General features: G+C 34.8%; 1 protein-coding gene and 1 pseudogene across 2 annotated transcripts in view; one reads left to right on the forward strand and one right to left on the reverse strand.

Annotated features, from left to right (window-relative positions):
• The window catches only part of TRPM7 (transient receptor potential cation channel subfamily M member 7), a 164718-nt gene that overhangs the window by 76088 nt on the left and 66423 nt on the right, over positions 1–22207 (forward strand). For both annotated transcript variants that reach the window (XM_074234686.1, XM_074234687.1), the window contains exon 10: positions 19469–19541. In XM_074234686.1, the coding sequence (XP_074090787.1) occupies positions 19469–19541 (73 nt within the window). The remainder of the gene's footprint in view (positions 1–19468; positions 19542–22207) is intronic.
• LOC141520476 (transmembrane protein 106B pseudogene) lies at positions 313–10598 on the reverse strand (annotated as a pseudogene).

The following is a 22207-nucleotide window of genomic DNA, read 5'->3' on the forward strand; positions in this document are numbered from 1 at the left end:
ATGCAGCCTTACCCTGTGACAGTTTTTTATTATACAACAGATCCCAAATGCCCTTGAGATGGAGAAGCAAGGATTTTTCTAAGGTCTTCCCATGATATGTGACTGAAGCACATACAAGAGCAGGGCTTGTTTTCTCTTTCCCACATTATCAATATTTCCCATAGAGTTGTTGGGAGGACATAAATAATATCTATGTAAAGCATCTGGTAAATCCTAGAGCACTATGTTAAAGTCAACTGTTGTTATAAATACACCACTACAATAGAGGGAAAGTTTCAGCATGAGCACGGCTACATAGTTTTAACTATACCCCTAAGACAGGATCGTGAACTCGTGGTCTGCCCACGACAGGGACACAGTGGGTCTTGGCAAGTGAGTGCTGGGGGCTATGGAGCCACATCCTTGCAGCACCTGATGGGGCGGCTGCAGCACATTCAGATACTCTGACCAGCCCACGTGGTAGGTGGTGTTTCTTCCTCAGTCGACATACTGATACCACTCTTAGGAGGTCTGCTCAGAATGCCCAAAGTAGGAGGTCATCACAGTCACTTGCATCATGACTACGATGTTGTGGACCTTGATGGTGTCCAGCTTGCAGAAATCAAACATATAACTCATTTTATCTGCTATCATGGTAGGGACGGCGTAATCAATCTGTTTCATATCCAATTGCCCAATATTGGTAATAGTATTTAATCATGCCTTTCCAATAACAGTTTTTGAAAACTGAACTTGGGCTGTGATGTTTGCAACTTCCACAGAATAATAGTTGTTGTTTGTTATATTTAGGGTATTTGTGATGTTTATGTGGACCACACGCTTTGTGTCATCATAACTGACATAGGCCAACTTCACCCCAATGTATTTCATGTCAGCGGATCGAGGAAACAGGAAAAAAACTGCCAGCCCGGAACGGAGGAAACACACAGAGACTGAGGCCATCACATAGAGCTTTGTTCTTCTTGGCCTTAGTCTCTGATCACTATATGGAATCAATGCCACAGGCTGATTCTCCTGGCCCCAGGGAATCCTTTCTGTGCCCTGACAGGTTGGGCAGGTGACACTATCTCCGCCAGTGAACTCCACGTAGGGAAATTGGGAGACATCGCCATCCCTGCCACCTTCATTGTGGCTCTCGGAATGGATTAAGCCATTCCGCACGCTCTCAGATGATGTCATAGCCCTTGTCTTTGCCGGAATAGAAAGGCAAGTGAGAAAGTGATTTTCCCCTGGTCTGGCTCCTTGCCTGCTGCCCGGTTCTCCTCAGACAATTCTTTAAGAGTATAAGTGGCAGAGCAATCTATGTTGATAGATGCAGTTTCATTACCAAGAGACTCCTATGCCAGTTAAGTCCCAAGTTTGGGTCCCCACCTTTTCTTCTCACTGCTTCACAAACTGTCACCACAAAGTGCAACTTTTGACGGTGTAACACCCATACAAACTATCTATCCATTTGTCTAAATTATAGATAGAGAGATAAACTAAACCCAGTGAGCTACCTGTCCTGAAGCATGTCATAATCTGATCAAAGTACATTTTTCATCTGGACTAGGCCATCTTTTTCAAATCACCGTAGATCCTTCCAGCACAGTGCAAGCTTCTTGAAGGAAAGGACTTTCATTTGTATCTTTCACTGAATGTATGTTGAAATTAGTTGAAATCTTGATCATTCAACAAACATTTATTAAATACCTACTATGTGTCAGGCATTATGCTAAATAGTAATGATGATGATGATACAAAGTAAGCCAAAAACAATCTTTGCTTTCAAGGAACTCACAGACTAATTGAGAAGACAATATGAAGGACAAGAAAAAATGTATAGTAAATTGAAGTAGAGAGACCTGCTTCTTGTAGAAGGAGGAATTATAGCTGAATTTGAAGGAAACTAGGAAAAACAGGCATAAGAGAGGAAATTCAAGAAAATTCCAGGCATTAGAGGTCGTCTGTTATCAAAATAGCTGGGATTGGGAGATGAGTTGTGCTGTGTGAAGAGCAGTGATACCAGTTTCACAGTACCGAAGAATAGATAGGAGTGAGTAATGTGTAAGAAGAATAGATAGAGGCCAGGTCATGAAGGACTTTGGATGCCAAAAATAGAAGATTTTACATTTGTTCCTGGAGGTGGTGGGGAGCCACTAGATAACTGAGTAGAGAGTGGACATGGTTAGAGCTATGCTTTAAGTAAAATCAATTTGACATGTTTCAGGAAAGGAGTGGGGGCAGGGAGGAGAGAGACAGGGGGGAGGGAGGGAGGGAGGGAGAGAGAGAGAGAGAGAGAGAGAGAGAAGACAGAAAGGGAGAGAGATATGCTACAAAGATAGAACTGACAAGCCTTAGTAAGTGCTAAGATAGAGGAAATGAGAGAGAGAGTAAGGAGTTGAAAATGACACTTGGGTTATGAAATCTAAGTGACTGAAATGATAATGGTTCTTCCCACAAAATTGAGTTAAGGTCTCTATGGGTCATCCAGTTCAAGGTGTCCTTTAGTCAGTTGAAAAGGCTCACACAGTGAGTCACATGGATAGTGTAATGAGAATAGATCATTATGCAATAATGATTATGCAGATCTTTTATCTTCATAATGGTTACACCTATAAATACTCCTGACTTCAGGTGAATCCTTGCAGGACCTTCTTTTTCCTCAACTTCTTTGTTGTTTTATAAGATCATATTACAATAGTGATGTTTATTGGGGTCCATGACTAGAGAGGCATGAACATCATCAGAATCAGGATTTGTACTGTATGTGCTTAATAGAGGAAGTACATGCGGTCCCCTTTAAGTGAGGCAGGTGTACTGACTTCCTCACCCCATGGTTTATAGAGTAGTTCAGATCAAGAGCAGTAATAATAAATATCTTATACACATAAGTGAAATGCATCTTCTAGTTTATGGAAAATGAGCATATATATTAAGAGTCTACAAACACTACACTGGTGACATACAGAGAAACAGCAAGAGACATACACAACTCAGTTTGTGAGGGATTGTGCAATCTGAGGTGAAGCATAGCTCACCATTGCCTTGCTTCTTTCCCTTTATTTGAGGCTAAAATACACAAATTCAGCTGTTTTTTGACTTTGAAAAGAACTGGAATCAGAAATTTACACATATAACAGATTAGTGAGCAAGTATTAACATTTATTTTATTTTATCATTTTTTTCCTTTTTGTGATGTCAAGGAATACTTTACTTCTCTGCCTTCCCTGACTACATGTCCTTTTACAATATATTCTTCAATCAACCTTCTTACACAAATGAATTTATACCATAAATGGTGGCACGTCTTTTCTTCAGTGAGATTAAGTGATTTCTGAGCACCTGGGTGGTAAAGCAGAAGGGGCACCTGAAGTCAGGAAAACTATTCCTAAGTTTAAATCTAGCCTTGGCCACTTACTAGCTCTGGGACCCTGGGCAAGTCACTTAGCCCTGTTTGCTTCAGTTTTCTCTTCTGTAAAAGGAACTGGAGAAGGAAATCGCAAACGACTCCTATATCTTTGCCAAGAAAACTTCAAATGGAGTCACAGAGTTGGACATGACTGAACTGAATGAACAACAGCAACAACAATTGAGTGATTTCTATATGAATTAGATCTTGAATCTTTTAACTTTATTATCATATATTTATGCCCAGTAAGAGGTTGTGCTTTCTGGCATGCTATTATGTTTTATGGAAGTTAAATTCCCATAAGAGATTGTGAAAATGTGAATTATTGTTAATGGCTCTATATCAAGAAAAGGTAACAAGCAACCTGATAATCTCAGTGGGTTCTGAGTAGGTGGGTATAAACTATAGTCCTTATCATTCTCTATTAAATGTACAAAGCTCTTAAGAAAGTAAAAGGTGTGAAATTAAATGTTATAAGATTTAAATGTACTTTATGTAAAAAAAGTAATCGGGTAGAAACTTTGACTCAGATTTTAAATCAGACCCACATTGCTTCACTTTTTATTAAATCTGGCTAAACTGTCTTGCCTTCTCCCTTACTTCTCTCTACATACTCTATGTTTCAGTCAAATTTGATGGCTTTTCATCCATTTTATTTTACTTCCTCCTTATCTTCTGTGACTTTGATTACACTTTCATCTCTACCAATAGTAATGAAGATTTTACTTGCTCAGCCCCAAACTCACAGTTTTTGAAAACTTTATATTCCATCAAGGTTCGACTTTCTTTTTGAATCATATCCTGTTTTCTTCGGGTGAAGGTGATCCATGTTTTCTCAATTTTTTCATCATACTTCAGCTAAATTTCTCTCTTGTATTTCATCCTTTTCTTAGAGCATGGTTATTTGTTTGAATGTTTCTCTCATTTCCTCCCTACCCCAGACTAAATTATAAGCTTGAGAAAGAGCCTGTTTTTATGATATAGCTAAATCTTCAATATTTACAAAGTTTCTATAATGTAGTAGAGATTTAATAAATATTGAATTGAAAGATGATTTTATGGGTCAGTTTCAGTATAACTAGTAATAATACCTTTTTTTTCATGTGCACTATTGGTAGTGACTAAGTTAAGATTGTGTCATTAGATAATTATTGCCAAAGTAATAGATTTTCTTTATATATGTATATATTTTAAAAAATATTTATTGATATTTTCTGTTTTTTACAGAACATTAGTATCCAATGTATCTTCCTCTTAAGACCTTCTCCCCAAGAGCCAAATCATATGACAAATAATATTTTTAGAGGAAAAAGAATTCAGCAAAACTGATCATTTTATTGAAAGTCTGAAAATATATGCAATATGTAATACCTATGACCTCCCACCTTTATGAAGGAATTGGCTCGAGGGTGTCTTCTCATATCTCTCCATTTGAGTGATACTTGATTTTAATAATTTTTTTCATTTACTTTGATTTTTTGGTATGTCATTCTTTATATGTACATTATTTTAATTACTGTAATTTTTCTTTGCTCTAATTACTGTGCATCAGTTTTTAAAGATCTTTTCCATGCTTTTCTGTATTCATCATACTTCATTTCTTCCAACATGATAATATATCATTACATTCATATAATCCAATTTCTGTAGCTGCTTAATAGATACATACTTTGTTTCCAGTGCTAAGCTCTTCCAATAAGTGCTGCTATGAATATTTTGGAATAAATTGGGACTTTTTTTTTTGGTCAATGACTTTCTTGGGTTAAAAGTACAAGAACTTAGTCTCTGACTCAGAAGATTTGGTTATTTTAATTAGTGTCTTAATTTGTATATTTTCAAATTGCTTTCCAAAATGGTTGTACCACTTCACACTTCCAGCAATGATGTATTAGTGTGCCTATCTTCTCATAAGCTCTCCAATATTACTATTTCTTGTCATTTTTTGCCAATTTGCAGGGTATGACATGAAAACTCAGGTTTTTTGCTTTCATTTATTAGTTGGGGTATTTTTTTCATGTGATTGTGAAAATGTTGCAATTCTTTTGAGAACTGTTCATATCCTTTGATACTTTATCTATTGGAGAATGATTATTAGTCACTTAGATGTTTAATAATTGTTTATGTATCTTGATTACCAAAAATTTTATAATAGAAATTTAGTAACAAAGATTTTTTTTCCTGTTTGATCACTTTTGTTCTTAACCTAAATACATTAATGTTGTTTGTGTGAAAATTTTCTATTTCAGGTAATCAGTTATCTATTTTACCATTTGTAATTGCCTTGTTAAGAATATGTATAATCCATAGTTGTGAGAGATACTGTATTTCCCTTCTGATTTTTTTTCCTAGTACAATCTTTAATAATAAGGTCATGTATCATTTAAAATGTATTGTGGCATAGGTTATATGATGTTGTCTAAGCATAATTTTTGCCCAACTACTTTCCAGTTTTCCCTATAGTTTTTTTTTTCCAAATAGGAAATTTTCCCCTGTGTAACCCTTTATGTTTTTCACTTAATTAAAAACCAGGTTATTGAGATCTGCTGCTAAATTTCCCTTCTCTAGTCTTGTGCCATTTACCTGTCTCTCTATTCTTTAACCAGTACCAGATGGTTTTGATTAATTAGCGATTTATGATATAGGCTTTTATTTGCTTTGGGAGTTTTTATGCATATTGTGGTTATTTGGAATGAGCTTTCCCTTTCTATTATTTCTTCTTGTTTTTTAATTATTATATATTTAATGCTCTTGATTATTGAGGATTTATTTTGGGGCCTGCAGTTTTGCTTAAGCTATTCTTTGTCTGAATATCTTTTATAATTTGCTGGGATTTTCCAAGTAAATTATCACACCATCAATATATAGTGATAGTTTTCTCTCCTCTTTGCCTATTTGCCTCTTTACATATTCTTTTTTTTTTTTAAGGTTTTTGCAAGGCAAATGGAGTTAAGTTATTAAGTGTCTGAGACCAGATTTGAACCCAGGTACTCCTGACTCCAGGGCCAGTGCTTTATCCACTGCGCCACCTAGCTGACCCTACATATTCTTTTAGTCCTTTTCTCTTGTCTAATTGCTAATGTTAGCATTTCCAAAATTATCATATAATATTGGGGAGAGTATCCTTGCTTCACTCTTGTATTTATTAGAAAAGATTCTAATCATCGTATATGACATCTTTTCATTTTAGTTACTTTTTTTGATATTTTAAGAAGTTCTTATGTGCCTATGCTTTGTTGGGTGTTTGCATAAAAGTCACTTTTTCAGTTTGTCAGAGGCTTTTGAGATGCTCATATATGATTTTTGATGTTTCAGTTTTCAGTATAATTATGTTAATTTCCTAATGTTGAAGTATCCTTGCATCTCTGATATAAATCCCACTTGGTCATTATTGATAATTTCTTAAATGAACATGTTACGATTTTGTTCAAAATTTTATAGTCATTGTTCATTAATGTTATTAGTTTAAAGTTTTCCTTCTGTGTTATCTCTCTTATTTATAAGGACTATATTTGTCATAAAAAAGATTCTGGTAGCATGTCTTCTTTCTTAGTTTTTGAGAATAATTTGTGAATCATGGGTACTAACTGTTCTTTTTGATAGAATTTTCCTTTGAATCGATCAGATGCAGGAAATCTTTGCTTTGGTACTTCCTTTCCAGCTATATAATCTCTATCTGATCTTCTAATAGTATTGATATTTTGTATTTTGGAAGGTATTAACACATAAATAACTGTTAAATATGTTATTTTTTTCTGGTTTTGCTGTGATTTCATTTGCTGATTTCCTATTTTAAAATTTTATCTCTTGATATATTCAAGGAGTTATCAATTTTTTTATTCTTTCAAAGGACCAGCTTTTAGTTTTTTCATTTCTGGCTTTTTCTTTCCAGTTAATGTGTCTCCTCTAGTTTTTAGGATTATTTATAGGTTTGTTTTTCTTGCTGATTTTCTTTTTTTTTTTTTAAATGTATATCCAGTTCATTTATCTTCTCTTTTTCAATTTTGTTAATGTATAATTGGGCAGCTAGGTGGCACAATGGATAGAGCACTGGCCTTGGAGTCAGGAGGATGCAAGTTCAAATCCTGCCTCAGACATTTACTAGCTGTGTGACCTTGGCAAGTCATTTAACCCTGATTGTTTCACATCCAGGCCATCAACTGTGGTCCATATTCATATCTGACCACTGGACCCAGATGAGTCTGGAGGAGAAAGTGAGGCTGGTGATTTAGCACAGCACCCCCTCACTCAAATCCAGTTCATATGTTACCATATCCTCACCTCCCTGATGTCATGTTCTTCCTCAAGAACAAAGGACAAACATCATCAATGTATGATCGTAAGGATATGAATTTCTCCCTGAGGACTGTTGTAGCTACGTCCCAGAAATTTAATATGTTGTTTCATCATTGTTTTCTTTTACATAATTGTTGTTTCTATAATTTGTCCTTTGATTCATTTATTATATAAGATTTCATTAAGTATTCTCTCCAGTCTGTATCTTTTGCTTCTTGTCTCTGAATCTGTTTTCTATAAAGGATTTAGTTTTTTCAGTCTTTTTACATTTGTTTCCCATACCTCTCTGCTCTAGCACACAGCTAATTTTTGTAAAAATTACATGAGTTTTGGGATATATATATATATATATATATATATATATATATATATATGTGTGTGTGTGTGTGTGTGTGTGTGTGTATATACACACACACACACACACACACACACACACACACACATATATATATATAATTTGTTGTCCTCTTTAGAAAATACCACCAGACTCTTAGTTCTTATTTCTCCAGTAATTTGTTCAGTTTGTATTTTCCCTTTTGTTTACCTTTGTGTTAAATTTATTCACAACTGATTAATGAATATTGAAATCTTCATTCACTTTTGTATTAATATTCTATATCTTCCTGAAACTCAAATATTTCCATTATGATTTGTGATGCTAAGGAATTTGGAGTATTTATTACTGATACTGATTTATTTTTTTGATTCCTTTCAACATACTATAACTTACTTGTTATCCCTTTTTATTTTTTGAGTACTTGATTTTGCTTTGTTTGATAGCTTGCTGGCAAGGCTTGGTTTTTTGGATTTATTTGATACGTTGTAAAGTTTTCTTTTCCCGTTTATTATTTTGTGCCTGTCTTTGCTTTTAAATGAGTTTCCTTTAAGCAAGAGATGTAGGCTTTTCTTATCCAATCTTTCACTCTTTTTTGTTTTATTGAATTGTTTAATGCATTTATATTTTAAATTATGCCCCTGCTTCCTTCTCCCCACTTTCATGTATCCTCTTACGTTATAATGTAATTCCACAAAAGAAGCATTCACCTGTAGAAAAGATGTTACTAGATTCTGTTGATAATGTCTCCTCTCTGCTTCGTCACTCCTACCTTTGCCAGATTTCTGCCTTCACCCCTTGTCTCCATACACCTATTTATTTATTTATCTATCTGTCATCTATCTATCTATCTATTTATTTATTGGCAAGGCAGTGGGGTTAAGTGGCTTGCCCAAGGCCACACACCTAGGTAGTTATTAAGTGTCTGAGGCAGAATTTGAACTCAGGTACTCCTGACTCCAGGGTCGGTGCTCTATCCACTGTGCCACCTAGCCGCCCCTCCATGTATTCATTTAGAAGGAAGACTATTTTTTCTCCAATGCTCTGTTGCTGTCTACATTTAATCACACCTGTATTTCTGTTGTTTGGGGTGTTTAAGAAGCAAGTAATATCTTCAGTTCTAGTTTTCTTTCTAAAATGTTTGAAATTCTTCTTTTAAAATTGAATATCCCCCTTTTATTCCCTGAATGGTTAAGTTCAGAGATGCAGGATAGGTCTACTTGAGCTGCATCCTGAGCTCCAGTGTCTTTCAGAACACATTCCATTCTCTTCTTTTTCTAGTTGTGCACAATAATCTTGTATTATTACAATATTCTTTCCTTTGTATTTGAAGATATTTTTCTTGATGGTTTGCAAAATTTGTTTCAGAATTGAATTGTTAAATTCAACTACTTGTGTCTTGAGTTATTATTTTTTTTTCTTTTTGACTTCTTTCACTTGGAACTTCATATTTAAAAGTTTAAAAGTTCTGGGCAGTTCTCATGATATGCTTTATTATAGTGTTAAGGGTTTTTGGTCCTATTTTGTTCTTTCATAATTCTTAGACTCTCTCTGTACCACCTTATCTTTGAAATCCATGCTTTGCTTGTATAGTGAGTATTTTTTTAAAGTTTTTTACAGGGCAGTGGGGTTAAGTGACTTGCCCAAGGCCATATGGCTAGGTAATTAGTAAGTGTCTGAGACCGGATTTGAACCCAGGTACTCCTGACTCCAAGGCCAGTGCTCTATCCACTACGCCACCTGGCTGCCCCACTGCTCATTATTTTTCCTGTGCAGGACATATATTTTGCTCTTATTTTCATTTCTTTTAAACTACTCTAAGCCACTTGTTGTGGTTCAGTATTTTCAGATTTCACAGGTTACTTTGTCTCATCAAGTGTAGGATCATTTTTTTTTTTGGTCTATATCTGAATACCATATTTCCTTTTGTTATTATTTTTCCTGTTGACTTGTCAGTTTATGTTCAAGGTCTTTAAGAGTTCTTCCAAAAAACTTTGAAACTTTGTCTCCATCCTTCCCTTTACTCCACCAATTTTCCTTATTCTTAACCTCCTCCCGATTCATTTTGGTTTTCTTGGGTTTGAATCTCAAAGCCTCTTATTTTCTTCCTACACTGTGAGCAATTCATGGTTCACCACCAGGGTTTCAAGTGACTCTTGGGTAACAAAACAGTCCCCAGCTGGATAGATACTGTGCTATTTTCCTCAGTCTTGGTGAAGTTTTGCATAGTGCTCCACATGCACTTCATTCTGTCCTGGTGATCTCCCCTTATTTCTATGTCCTACCATCAAGAGGTCAGAGCCAGTTTTTCCCTGGCACCAGCAGCGCCTCCTTTCCCTACACTGGCAGTTTAGAGGTTTGTATCCAGGTTGTAGCCCCGGCAGTCTTTTGTTTCTGTCAGCCAGCGAAGTGGCAAAGCCCAATATAATTTTTAGTCTGGAGCACTGAGGGGCTGGAGGGAAGAGGGGGGACCTTGGTGATAGGATGAATTTTGATGTAACCTTGTATTACATCCTTGGGTCTGCTAGTCTGGGAGATGGGGGGCCGGTGTCGAGTGAGTTCAGGATCAGTGAGTGTCATCCTGGGTTTTGATTTTATTTTGTTTTGTCTTATTTTAAGACTTTTATATTGTAGGTGTCTTTGACCATGGAAGTTTCTAAAGTTGCAAAAATTAAAGAAAATGTCTAGTCCTTCATTTATTGCTTTCATGTCCCTAAAGTCTTTATTTGGGGGGGGCTTTATTTTGATTTCTTTATTTTGCCACAATAATAACTGCCAAGATGGTATTCAATATCAAGCCAAGTTCCTCCCTGCCTTGTCAACAGTAATCTTGAAATATTTATTGAATAACAGAGATAGGTTGGCCACTGAATTTATTCAAAGATAAGATATGTGAGTCAGAAAGACCTGGGTTCAAAGTTCCTCCTTTAACACCCATTAATTGCATAACCTGTTATCAAGCTACTCAACCTCTAAAACTTGTAATACTTTAATTGCAAAACTTTTTGATAACTTCATTGATGTAGAGAATTTCCTAGTCAAAGAGTTCCCTGTACAAATCAAATCACAAATCTGGACTAAATAAATATATCAGAAATAAAATAATGTCGTTAGTCTTTCAGGATACATTATGAAGAGGATTGTGATTTAATGAGTTGAACCTACATAAAAGGATAATTTTTAAAAACTCATATAGGGACTGCTAGGTGGAGCAGTGGATAGAGCACCTTCCCTGGAGTCAGGAGTACCTGAGTTCAAATTTGGCCTCAGACACTTAATTACCTAGCTGTGTGGCCTTGGGCAAGCCACTTAACCCTGTTTGCCTTGCAAAAAAAAAAAAACCAACCAAACCTAAAAAAAACTCATGTAGATAAGAATATAAGAAAGCCTTACAGAGGAATGAAAGATTACTTTGAAGAAATAGATGTCCTTATTCTATTATTAGGATACAAAGGATTAAAATTTATTTTAAAATATCAAAAACAATTTTATAGTTATTTATAACATTTTTAGTGTTATTTTTAATAGCTAAGTGTATGCTAAGCAGCAAACAGATTTTATAGAAACACATTCCTTTTCACATGCTTATTTGTTTCCAAACATATTATAAACTCTTTCAGGGTAATTTCTCCTTGTAATCTATTAGGATGACTAGGACACTCAGTGTTAATTATTTTTGCCCATAAGGATCTAATCCTGGAAAATCAGGAAAATAGTTAAGAAGCAATTTTTGTTCATTTGTTTTTTACAAGGCAATGGGGTTTAGTAATTTGCCCAAGGTCACACAGCTAGGTAATTATTAAGTGTCTGAGGCAGTATTTGAACTCAAGTCCTCCTGACTCCAGGGTTGTTGCTCTATCCACTATGTCACCCAGCTGCCCTGACTTAATTCATTTTTAAAACAGCAATAATAACAAACTATTCTTGTGATCAAACAAAATCTAATTCCCCCCCAAAATTTAAATTTCATTATTTTTCTAATTACCCTTCATTTATTTCCTTTCTCTTCCACCCCCTAATAAATAATAAAAATAAAAATTCCATAACAAAACAAGTTCCTACATTGACTATGTCAAAAATATATTTTTCATTCTGCATATTAAGACTGTCACTTATTTCAGAGGAGGTTGTTATTGTGCTTCATCTTTGGTCTTTTAGAATCATGGTTTTATTGTATTGATCAAAGTTTTAAAGTTTTTCAAAGGTGTTTATTTTTAAAATGTTGTCATTGTATAAATTGTCCTCCCATTTTACCTCACTTCACTCATTATCATTTCATGGAGATCGTTTAGTTTCCTCTGAAACTGCCTATTTTATCATTTCTTATGATGCAGTAGAATTACATTAAATTTGTATCTCATAATTTGTTTAGCCATTCCCCAGTAGAAAGCCATACTCTGCATTTCTAGTTGTTTTGGTTTTTTTTTTTTTGCTGGAACTGTAGTCATTTTTGTGTACATGGGCTTTTTTTCCTCTTTGACCTTTTAATTAAGTCTAGACCTAGAATTTTTTAAAAAATTTTATATAAGGCAATAGGGGCTAAGTGATTTGCCCAAGGTCACATAACTAAGTGCCCGAGAGCAGATTTGAACTCCTGACTTCAAGTCCCATGCTCTATCCACTGCACCACCTACCTAGCTGTCCCTAGACCTAGAAGTCCTAATGCTGTATAAATGGGCAGAATATTGACTTTTGGAGCACTTCTTTCCAAAATGTTTGTAACAAATCACAGCTCTTCTGTGAACCCTTCCAGTTGTCATTTTATTTTTTTATGATCTTTGTCAATCTGATAAGTATGTTGTGTAACCTCAGAGTTGCTTCAAATTTTATTTCTCTAAATACTGTTAATTTTTTTAACAATTCCATATTTCATTGATGACTATATTTCTTACTCTGAAAATTGCCTGTTCATACAATTATTTACTGAGAAATGGTCTGACTATTTTATCTTCAAGGTATTAGTTATTCATATTTTTGTTGTGTTTTGTTTTGTTTTGTTTTTTGCAAGGCAAATGGGGTTAAGTGGCTTGCCCAAGGCCACACAGCTAGGTTCATCTTTCTGACTGAAGGAAAGCTAATAACCCTGAATCTCATTTTGCTCATCTCAATGTGATGGAATTGGATTGGATAATCTCTTAGATTTCTCTCATTTCTAAATCTCTGATCTTGGAACTTTTTTTCTATTTAAAAAAATCCACACCACTTATGCCTTACTCTTTTTTTTGGTAAAGATTTTAAAATTTACAATTTTTCCCCCTAATCTTGCTTCCCTCCCCCCACAGAAGGCAGTCTTTACATTATTTCCATGGTATACATTGATCTAACTTGAATGTGATGATAGAGGAAATCATATCCTTAAGGAAGAAACATAAAGTATGAGATATATCAAAATTGCATGATTAAATAACTTTTTTTAAATTAAAGGTATTAGTCTTTGTTAAAACTCCACAATTCTTTCTTTTTTTGTATTTTTTAAATTTATTTTTATTAAAGATATTATTTGAGTTTTACAGTTTTCCCCTCAATCTTACTTCCCTCCCCCCATCTCCCCACGGAAAGCGATCTGTCAGTCTTTACTTGGTTTCCATGTTGTACCTTGATCCAAATTGGATGTGATGAGAGAGAAATCATATTCTTAAAAAAGAGACAAGAAGTCTAAGAGGTAACAAGATCAGGCAATAAGATATCTGTTTTTTTCTAAATTAAAGGGAATAGTCCTTGAACTTTGTTCAAACTCCACATCTCCTTATCTGGATACAGATAGCACTCTCCTTTGCAGACAACCCAAAATTGTTCCCGATTATTGCACTGATGGAATGATCAAGTCCTTCAAGGTTGAACATCACTCCCATGTTGCTGTTAGGGTGTACAGTGTTTTTCTGGTTCTGCTCATCTCACTCAGCATCAGTTCATGCAAATCCCTCCAGGATTCCCTGAAATCCTGTCCCTCCTGGTTTCTAATAGAACAATAGTGTTCCATCACATTCATATAACACAGTTTATTAAGCCATTCTCCATTGATGGACATTCACTCAATTTCCAATTCTTTGCCATCACAAGCAGGGCTGCATGAATATTTTTGTACAAGTGATGTTTTTACCCTTTTTCATAATCTCTTTCAGTGTATAGACCCTGCGGTGCTATTGCTGGATCAAAGGGGATGCACATTTTTGTTGCCCTTTGGGTGTAGTTCCAAATTTCTTTCCAGCAAGGTTGGATGAGTTCATAGCTCCACTAACAATATAATAGTGTCCCAGATTTCTTACATCCCTTCCAACATTGATCATTGTTCTTTTTGGTAATTTTGGCCAGTCTGTGAGGTGTGAGGTACTTTAATTTGTATTTCTCTAATAATTAGTGATTTAGAGCAGTTTTTCCTGTGGCTATGGATTGCTTTGATTTCCTCATCTGTAAATTGCCTTTACATATCCTATGACCATTTGTCAGTTGGGCAATGGCTTTCTTTTTAAAAAAAAAATTGACTCAATTCTCTGCATATTTTAGAAATGAGCCCTTTGTCAGAAATACCAGTTGTAAAAATTGTTGGCGCCTAGTTGGTGCAGTGGATAGAGCACTGGCCCTGGAATCAGCAGTACTTGTTCAAATCTGGCCTCAGACACTTAATAATTGCCTAGCTTTGCCTAGCAAGCCACTTAACCCCATTTGCCTTGCAAAAAAACCTAAAATTGTTACCCAATTTACTACGTTTCTTTTGCTCTTGGTTACAGTGGTTTTGTCTGTGCAAAAGCTTTTTAATTTAATGTACTCAAAATTTTGTTTGTTTTTAATGATTTCCATCTCTTCCTTGATCATAAACTGCTTCCCTTTCCATAGATCTAACAGGTATAATACTCCTTGATCCTGTATCCATTTTGATCTTATCTTGATATGTGTGAGGGTGTGAGGTGTTGGTCTAACCCAAGGCTTTACATTATTTCCATGGTATACATTGATCCAAATTGAATGTGATGAGAGAGAAATCCTATCCTTAAGGAACAAACATAAAATATAAGAGATAGCAAGATCAGACAATAAGACATCAGGGTTTTGTTGTGGTTTTTTTTTTTTTTCTAAATTTAAAGTAATAGTCCTTGGTCTTTGTTCAAACTCCCACAGTTCTTTCTTTGGATACAGATTGTGTTCTCCATTGCAGACAGCCCCAAATTGTCCCTGATTGTTGCACTGATGGAATACTGAGTGAGTCCATCAAAGTTGATCATTGCCCCCATGTTGCTGTTAGGATGTACAGTGTTTTTCTGGTTCTGCTCATCTCACTCAACATCAGTTCATGCAAATCCCTCCAGATTTCCCTGAATTCCCATCCCTCCTGGTTTCTAATGGAAAAATAGTGTTCCATCACATACATATACCACACTTTGCTAAGCCATTCCCCAGTTGAAGGACATTTACTTGATTTCTAATTCTTTGCCACCACAAACAGGGCTGCTATGAATATTTCTCTACAAGTGATGTTTTATAGACCCGGTAGTGGTATAGCTCGATCAAAGGGTATGCACATTTTTGTTGCCCTTTGGGTATAGATCCAAATTTCTCTCCAGAAAGGTTGGATGCCTTCACAGCTCCAACAACAATGTAATAGTGTCCCAGGTTTCCCACAACCCTTCCAACAATGATCATTAACCTTTCTGGTCATATTGGTCAGTCTGAGAGGTGTGAAGTGGTACCTCAGAGAAGCTTTCTCTAATAAGTAATGATTTAGAGCAATTTTTTCATATGACTATAGATTGCTTTGATCTCATCTGTAAATTGCCTTTGTATATCCTTTGACCATTTGTCTATTGGGGAATGGCTTTTTTTAAATATGACTCAGTTCTCTGTATATTTTAGAAATGAATTCTTTGTCTGAAACATCTAGTTGTAAAGATTGTTTCCCAGTTTACTACATTTCTTTTGATCTTGGTTACAGTGGTTTTGTCTGTGCAAAAGCTTTTTAATTTAATGTAATCAAAATCATCTAGTTTGTTTTTAGTGATGTTCTCCATCTCTTCCTTAAGTCATAAACTGCTCCCCTTTCCATAGATCTGACAGATAAACTAGTCCTTGATCTTCTAATTTGCTTATAGTATTGTTTTTTTTATGTCTAAATCCTGTGTCCATTTGGATCTTATCTTGGTAAAGGGTGTGAGGTGTTGGTCTAATCTAAGTTTCTTCCATCCTAACTTACAATTTTCCCAGCAATTTTTATCAAAGAGAGAGAGTTTTTATCCTAATAGCTGGACTCTTTGGGTTTATCAAACAGCAGATTACTCTAATCATTTCCTGTTATTACTCCTAGTCTATTCCACTGGTTCACCACTGTATGTCTTAGCCAATACCAGATAGTTTTGATGACTGATGCTATAATATAATTTTAGATCTGGTAGGGCTAATCCCCCTTCTTTTGCACTTTTTTTCATTAAATCCCTGGAAATTTTTGACTTTTTATTTCCCCATATGAATTTACTTACAACTTTTTCTAACTCCTTAAAGTAATTGTTGGGAATTTTGATTGGTAGGACACTAAACAGGTAGTTTAGATTTGGTAGAATTGTCATTATTATATTAGCTCTACCTATCCATGAGCAGTTGATATTTGCCCAGTTATTTAAATCTGATTTAATTTGTGTGAGAAGTGTTTCATAATTGTTTTCAAAAAGTTTCTGAGTCTGCCTTGGCAAATAGACTTCCAGGTATTTTATATTATCTGAGGTTACTTTGACTGGGATTTCTCTTTCTAGCTCTTCCTGCTGTATCTTGCTTGACATATATAGAAAAGTTGAGGATTTTTGAGGGTTTATTTTATAACCTGCAACTTTGATAAAATTGCCAATTGTTTCCAGTAGTTTTTTTGGATGATTTCTTGGGATTTTCTAGGTAGACCATCATGTCACCTGCAAAGAGTGAGTGTTTTTTCTCTTCCTTTCCAATTCTAATTCTTTCAATTTCTTTTTCTTCTCTAATTGCTGAAACTAACATTTCTAATACAATATTGAATAGTAGTGGTGATAATGGGCATCCTTGTTTCACCCCTGATCTTATTGGGAATGCCTCTAGCCTCTCCCCACTGAATATAATGCTTGTTAATGGTTTCAGATAGATACTGCTAATTATTTTAAGGAACAGTTCATTTATTCCTACATTCTCTAGTGTTTTTAGCAGGAATTGGTGCTGTATTTTGTCAGACGCTTTTTCAACATCTATTGATATGATCATATAATTTCTGATAGGCTTTTTGTTGATAAAATTGATTATACTAACAGTCTTCCTAATATTGAACTACCCCTTGCATTCCTGGCATAAATCTCCTTATTTCTCTAAGATTTTATTTAAGATTTTTGCATCTGTATTCATCAGGGGATAAGTATAATTTTCTTTCTGTTTTAACTCTTCCTGGTTTAGGTATCAGCACCATATTGGTTTCATAGAAAGAGTTAGGCAGACTTCCATCTTCCCCTATTTTTCCAAAGAGTTTATATAGAATTGGAACCAATTGTTTCATAAATGTTTAGTAGAATTCACTTGTGAATCCATCAGGCCCTGAAGATTTTTTTCTTAGGGAGTTCAATGATGGCTTATTGAATTTCTTTTTCTGAGATAGGATTGTGTAGGTATTTGATCTCCCCTTCATTTAAGCTAGGAAACTTATATTTTTGTAAAATATTCATCCATTTCATTTAGATTGTCAAATTTATTGGTATAGAGTTGGGCAAGATAATTTTGAATTATTACTTTAATTTCCTCATTGGTGGTAAGTTCACCTGTTTCGTTTACGATACCAGCAATTTGGTTTTCTTCTTTTTTTAATAAAATTAACCAGAAGTTTACCAATTTTATTGGTGTTTTTCATAAAACTAACTTGGTTTTATTTATTAATTCAATAGTTTTTTCTTTCAATTTTATTAATTTCTCCTTTAATTTTTAGAATTTCTAATTTGGTATTTAATTGGGAATTTTTAATTTGTTCTTTTCTCTAATTTTTTTAGTTGCATATTTAGTTCATTGATTTCCTCTTTCTCTAATTTATTCATATAAGCATTTAAAGATATAATATGTCCCCTGAGAGCCACCTTGAGTGTATCCCATAAGTTTTGGTATGTTGTTTCATAATTGTCATTATCTAGGATGGAAATAATTAATTCTTTCTGTAATTTGTTGTTTTATCCACTCATTCTTTAACATGAGGTTATTTATTTTCCACTTAGTTTTGAGTCTATATCTCTCTCGCCCAATATTGCATGTGATTTTTTTTATTGCATTATGATCTGAGAAAGATGTATTCACTATTTCTGCAATTATTAGGTTTTTATGCCCTAGTACATGGTCAAATTTTGTGTGCCATGTACTGCAGAAAAGAAAGTGTATTCCTTTCTATCCCCATTCCTCCATAAGTCTTCCATGTCTAAGTTTTCTAACAGTCTGTTTACCTCCTTAACTTCCCTCTTGTTTATTTTATGGTTAGATTAATCTAAATCTGAGAATGGGAGGTTGAGGTCTCTCACTAGTAGACTTTTGCTTTCTATATCTTCCTTTAACTCTTTCAATTTCTCATCTAAGAATTTGGATGCTATATCATTGATTGCAAACATATTTAGTATTGAAATTACTTTATTGTCTATGGTACCATTTAGGAGGATATAGTTTCCTTCCTTATCTCTTTTAATGATATCTATTTTAGAAGCTGCTTTGTCTAAGGATTGCTACCCCCTTTTTTCACTTCAGCTGAAGCAAAATATATTTTGCTCCAACCTTTTACTTTATGTATCTCTCTGCATCAAATGTGTTTCTTGTAGGATTCTGGTTTTTAATCCAGTCTGCTTTTCATTTACATTTTTAAGGGATAGTTCATCCCACACCTTATTCTATTGAAAAATAATTCTTTTAGTAAATATTGAGTTGTAACAAGTTTTCGTTTTTTTTAAGAGCCATTAAGATGTCTGGAATTGTCAATTTGGTGCCCTCCAGATCAAAACTTTTATTTTTGTCTTTATAAGGCATGCTTATAAGCACAGTGGGTGTCACATAATAAATTGGCTTATTGATTGATGTAAATATCAAATGGGAAGTTTTGTTTATGGTTTTATTAAGATTTAAGTCTTACCTAATATAGATTCTAATAATATTTAATCCTGAGCATTCTTGGGAATATTAATATGAATTTTTTTCACAGGTGCTAACTTAATAGCTTAAATTCAGTTCAGAGTCATATCAATTTTGAGATATATAGTACATTAAATGGTCATTTGCCTTCATGTCAGTGAGATTAGATAAACTCCCTTGAAAATTTACCAAAATTGTATGTTTGAGAAATAATGTATCTTTGCCTTTTCTCTATGTGATACTGAAATACTGTAAATAAATTTTATTTCTTCTTTTTTAAAATAGCATTTCTTGGTACATTAAAGGTGAAAGTGTGAACATAAATGTGTGTATTACTTTTTTTTTAATGCCAGATAACTGTTTTCCACATTGGATCAGATGAACATCAAGACATAGATGTTGCAATACTTACAGCACTGTTAAAAGGTAAGATCTTCACTTTGTTTAAAAGATATCTAAATTTTCAGAACCATGTAACATTTACTTTTGAAAAATATTGTATCTTGTTTTTATATCATCTTTATCTTAAAATGTAACTGCCCACCTCCATCTTCAGTCTGTCATTCCCTAATGAATCATACTTTGTAACATAATTTTAATTAAAAAAGTTAAATTTCCAACCAAACATTGACAGCTTATGCCATATTTCATGTTAATAGCTTTGTCCATCTCTGCAAAAGAATACAGGAATTGGGACCAAGCTCAGTCATTATAATTATATGTAAATTGATTATTGTGTGAGATTGATGGTTTCTTTTCTAACTAAATCTTTTGCAAAGATTTTTTTGCTCTAGAAGACTATTTGAAAGTCTCTTTAAAATGATAGCTATGAGCATTCACCTAAACAGAATAATTCCACATTCCAGATGATGAGTTACATCACTCAGAAATAGTTAAATTCAACACTTTTTTCTCTGGTGAATTGATACTTTCATAAATAAAGAGAATTGAGCTTTAGGAGTTGGTGCAATAAGTAGTAGCACTGCTGTCTGGCTAATTCCTGTTATATCATTGCTATTGCTCTGACTCATCATGTAACACCGTACCCCAACCCCTCTCTCTTCATATAGAAATAATCGATGTGTTTTTGGCTTAGCTATGTAGATAGCATTTATGACTGGAGTTTTTAAAAATGAAGATCAGCACTCTCAGAATTCCAGCAGTCTGCAAGTAGACAGGGACCCATCAGTCTGTTTGGCAGACTGAGGACTCCCTCTTTCAAATTTTATATCACTCACATACCTTCTGCCATTATGTCCTCCACTCTGATCTCAAATGAAGAGGTCACCTAGGAAGACTAATCTAAGATTACCTTTTTGTCTACTTAAGTGATTCCTTTCCATCCTGTTTCCTTCAGTAAATTGCCCCCTCTTTCATTCCTGTTCTTTCATTTATTTTCAATCTTTCCTTGTGTACTGACTCATATCTTACTGCTTAGAAACATGCCTACCTCTCCCCTATCCAAAAAAACACTCATGTAATCTTTTCATTGCTGAAAATTCACCCTATATCTTTTCTTCACTTTGTGACTAAACTGTAAAAGGACATCTGTAAGAGTTGCCTCTACTTTCTTTCCTTTTTTACTCTCCTAATCCTTCACAGGCCATCTTCTGATCATATTCTGTTCTCTTTAAAGATACCAGTGATCTCTTAATTGCCAGATTCAGTGGTTTAGTCTCAGTCATTTTTCTCAGCTTCTCTGTAGTCTTTGATACCCTTGTCTTCGTGATACTCTTTAGATTTTTGGGAAACCACTCTTTCAATTCTCCCACCATCAGTTGTCTTCTTCATAGCTTTCCCTGCTTTTAGAGGTTCCTCAAGGATCTTCTCTTTCCTCCTCTTCTCTTGTTGCTCTTTACTTGATTTGGTGATCTTATCACCAAAGATTAGAATTACCATCTCTATGCTGATGATTATCAGATTTGCCTTTCCTGTCCTACCCTTTCTACTGACCCCCATAATTACATCTCCAAATTGCCTGTCAGATATCTTAAGCAAAGCAAGTCCAAAACTCAACTATCTTTTCCTCTAACCCCTCCTTCTTGCTATCTGGCAAGAACACCACCATCTTCCTTGTTCTTCAGACTTACTAGGTATCATTCTTAACTGCTCTCTATCTATCCTATCCAGTTTGCTGCCAGGACCTGTTGGTTTCAGCTTTGCAACATTTCTCAAATATGCTTCCTCTCTTCTGACTTTGCTCCCACCCTGGCACAAATCTCATCACCTCGTTCCTGGAGCTTTTGTCTCTCCCTACCCCACATCAGGCCATCCTCAGTCATAGCTTCCTGCCATTGCTCTTCTATCCAGAGATACTGGCATCCTATCTATTCTAGGAATAGGCCATTCTTTTGGCTTCAGGCATTTTCTCTGGCTGTCTCTTGCATTTTGAATACTCTCCATTCTCATCTCTGCCTGCTGGCTCTCTTCCCTGTTTTAATTATTTTGTGTTTGTCTGTTTAGAATTTGTTTGTTGTCTCCTTCATTAGATTTGACCTCCTTGAAGGCAAAGTTTCTTTTTTTTGCCTCTTTTTGAGAATAGTGCCTGGCACGTGGTTTATTGACTGAACAAATTTGGTCATTCAGGGGCCCTAGACATCAGGGAATTTAGGACATTGTGTTACTAACAGCTGTGTTTGTCTCATTTAAGCTGTCATTTTGTGGTTCTATGTCATTTAAGAAAGCAGTAGTGACTCTTACTTGAGTAAGAAGAGGCTGAAGAAATCACTTAGCATTCATCAACTCAGTTAGGCCTTCCCATAGATAGCTGTCTCATTTTCTCCATCATCTTGCCTCCTGGCCATGGATATAGTTGACTTTCTTTTCTTTTATTCAATGCTGAAAAATTTCTTTTCTTGCTATCCAGAATTAGAGTAAATAAACATTAAGTACCTGCTAACTGCTAGGCACTTGTGCTAAGCAATGAGAATACAAAGAAAGGCATCATAGCCCTTGCCTTTGAGAATCTCATCATCTAACAGAGAAAGGTAATCCAGAATAGAAGCCTCGCCCTACCTAAATTTTTTTTTCTGAGTCCATTAGCCTGGGCATCACTATCTGTCCAATATGGGTATCTGACAATATAATATCTC

Source organism: Macrotis lagotis, chromosome 4, assembly GCF_037893015.1.
Source record: "Macrotis lagotis isolate mMagLag1 chromosome 4, bilby.v1.9.chrom.fasta, whole genome shotgun sequence".
Taxonomy (NCBI): domain Eukaryota; kingdom Metazoa; phylum Chordata; class Mammalia; order Peramelemorphia; family Peramelidae; genus Macrotis; species Macrotis lagotis.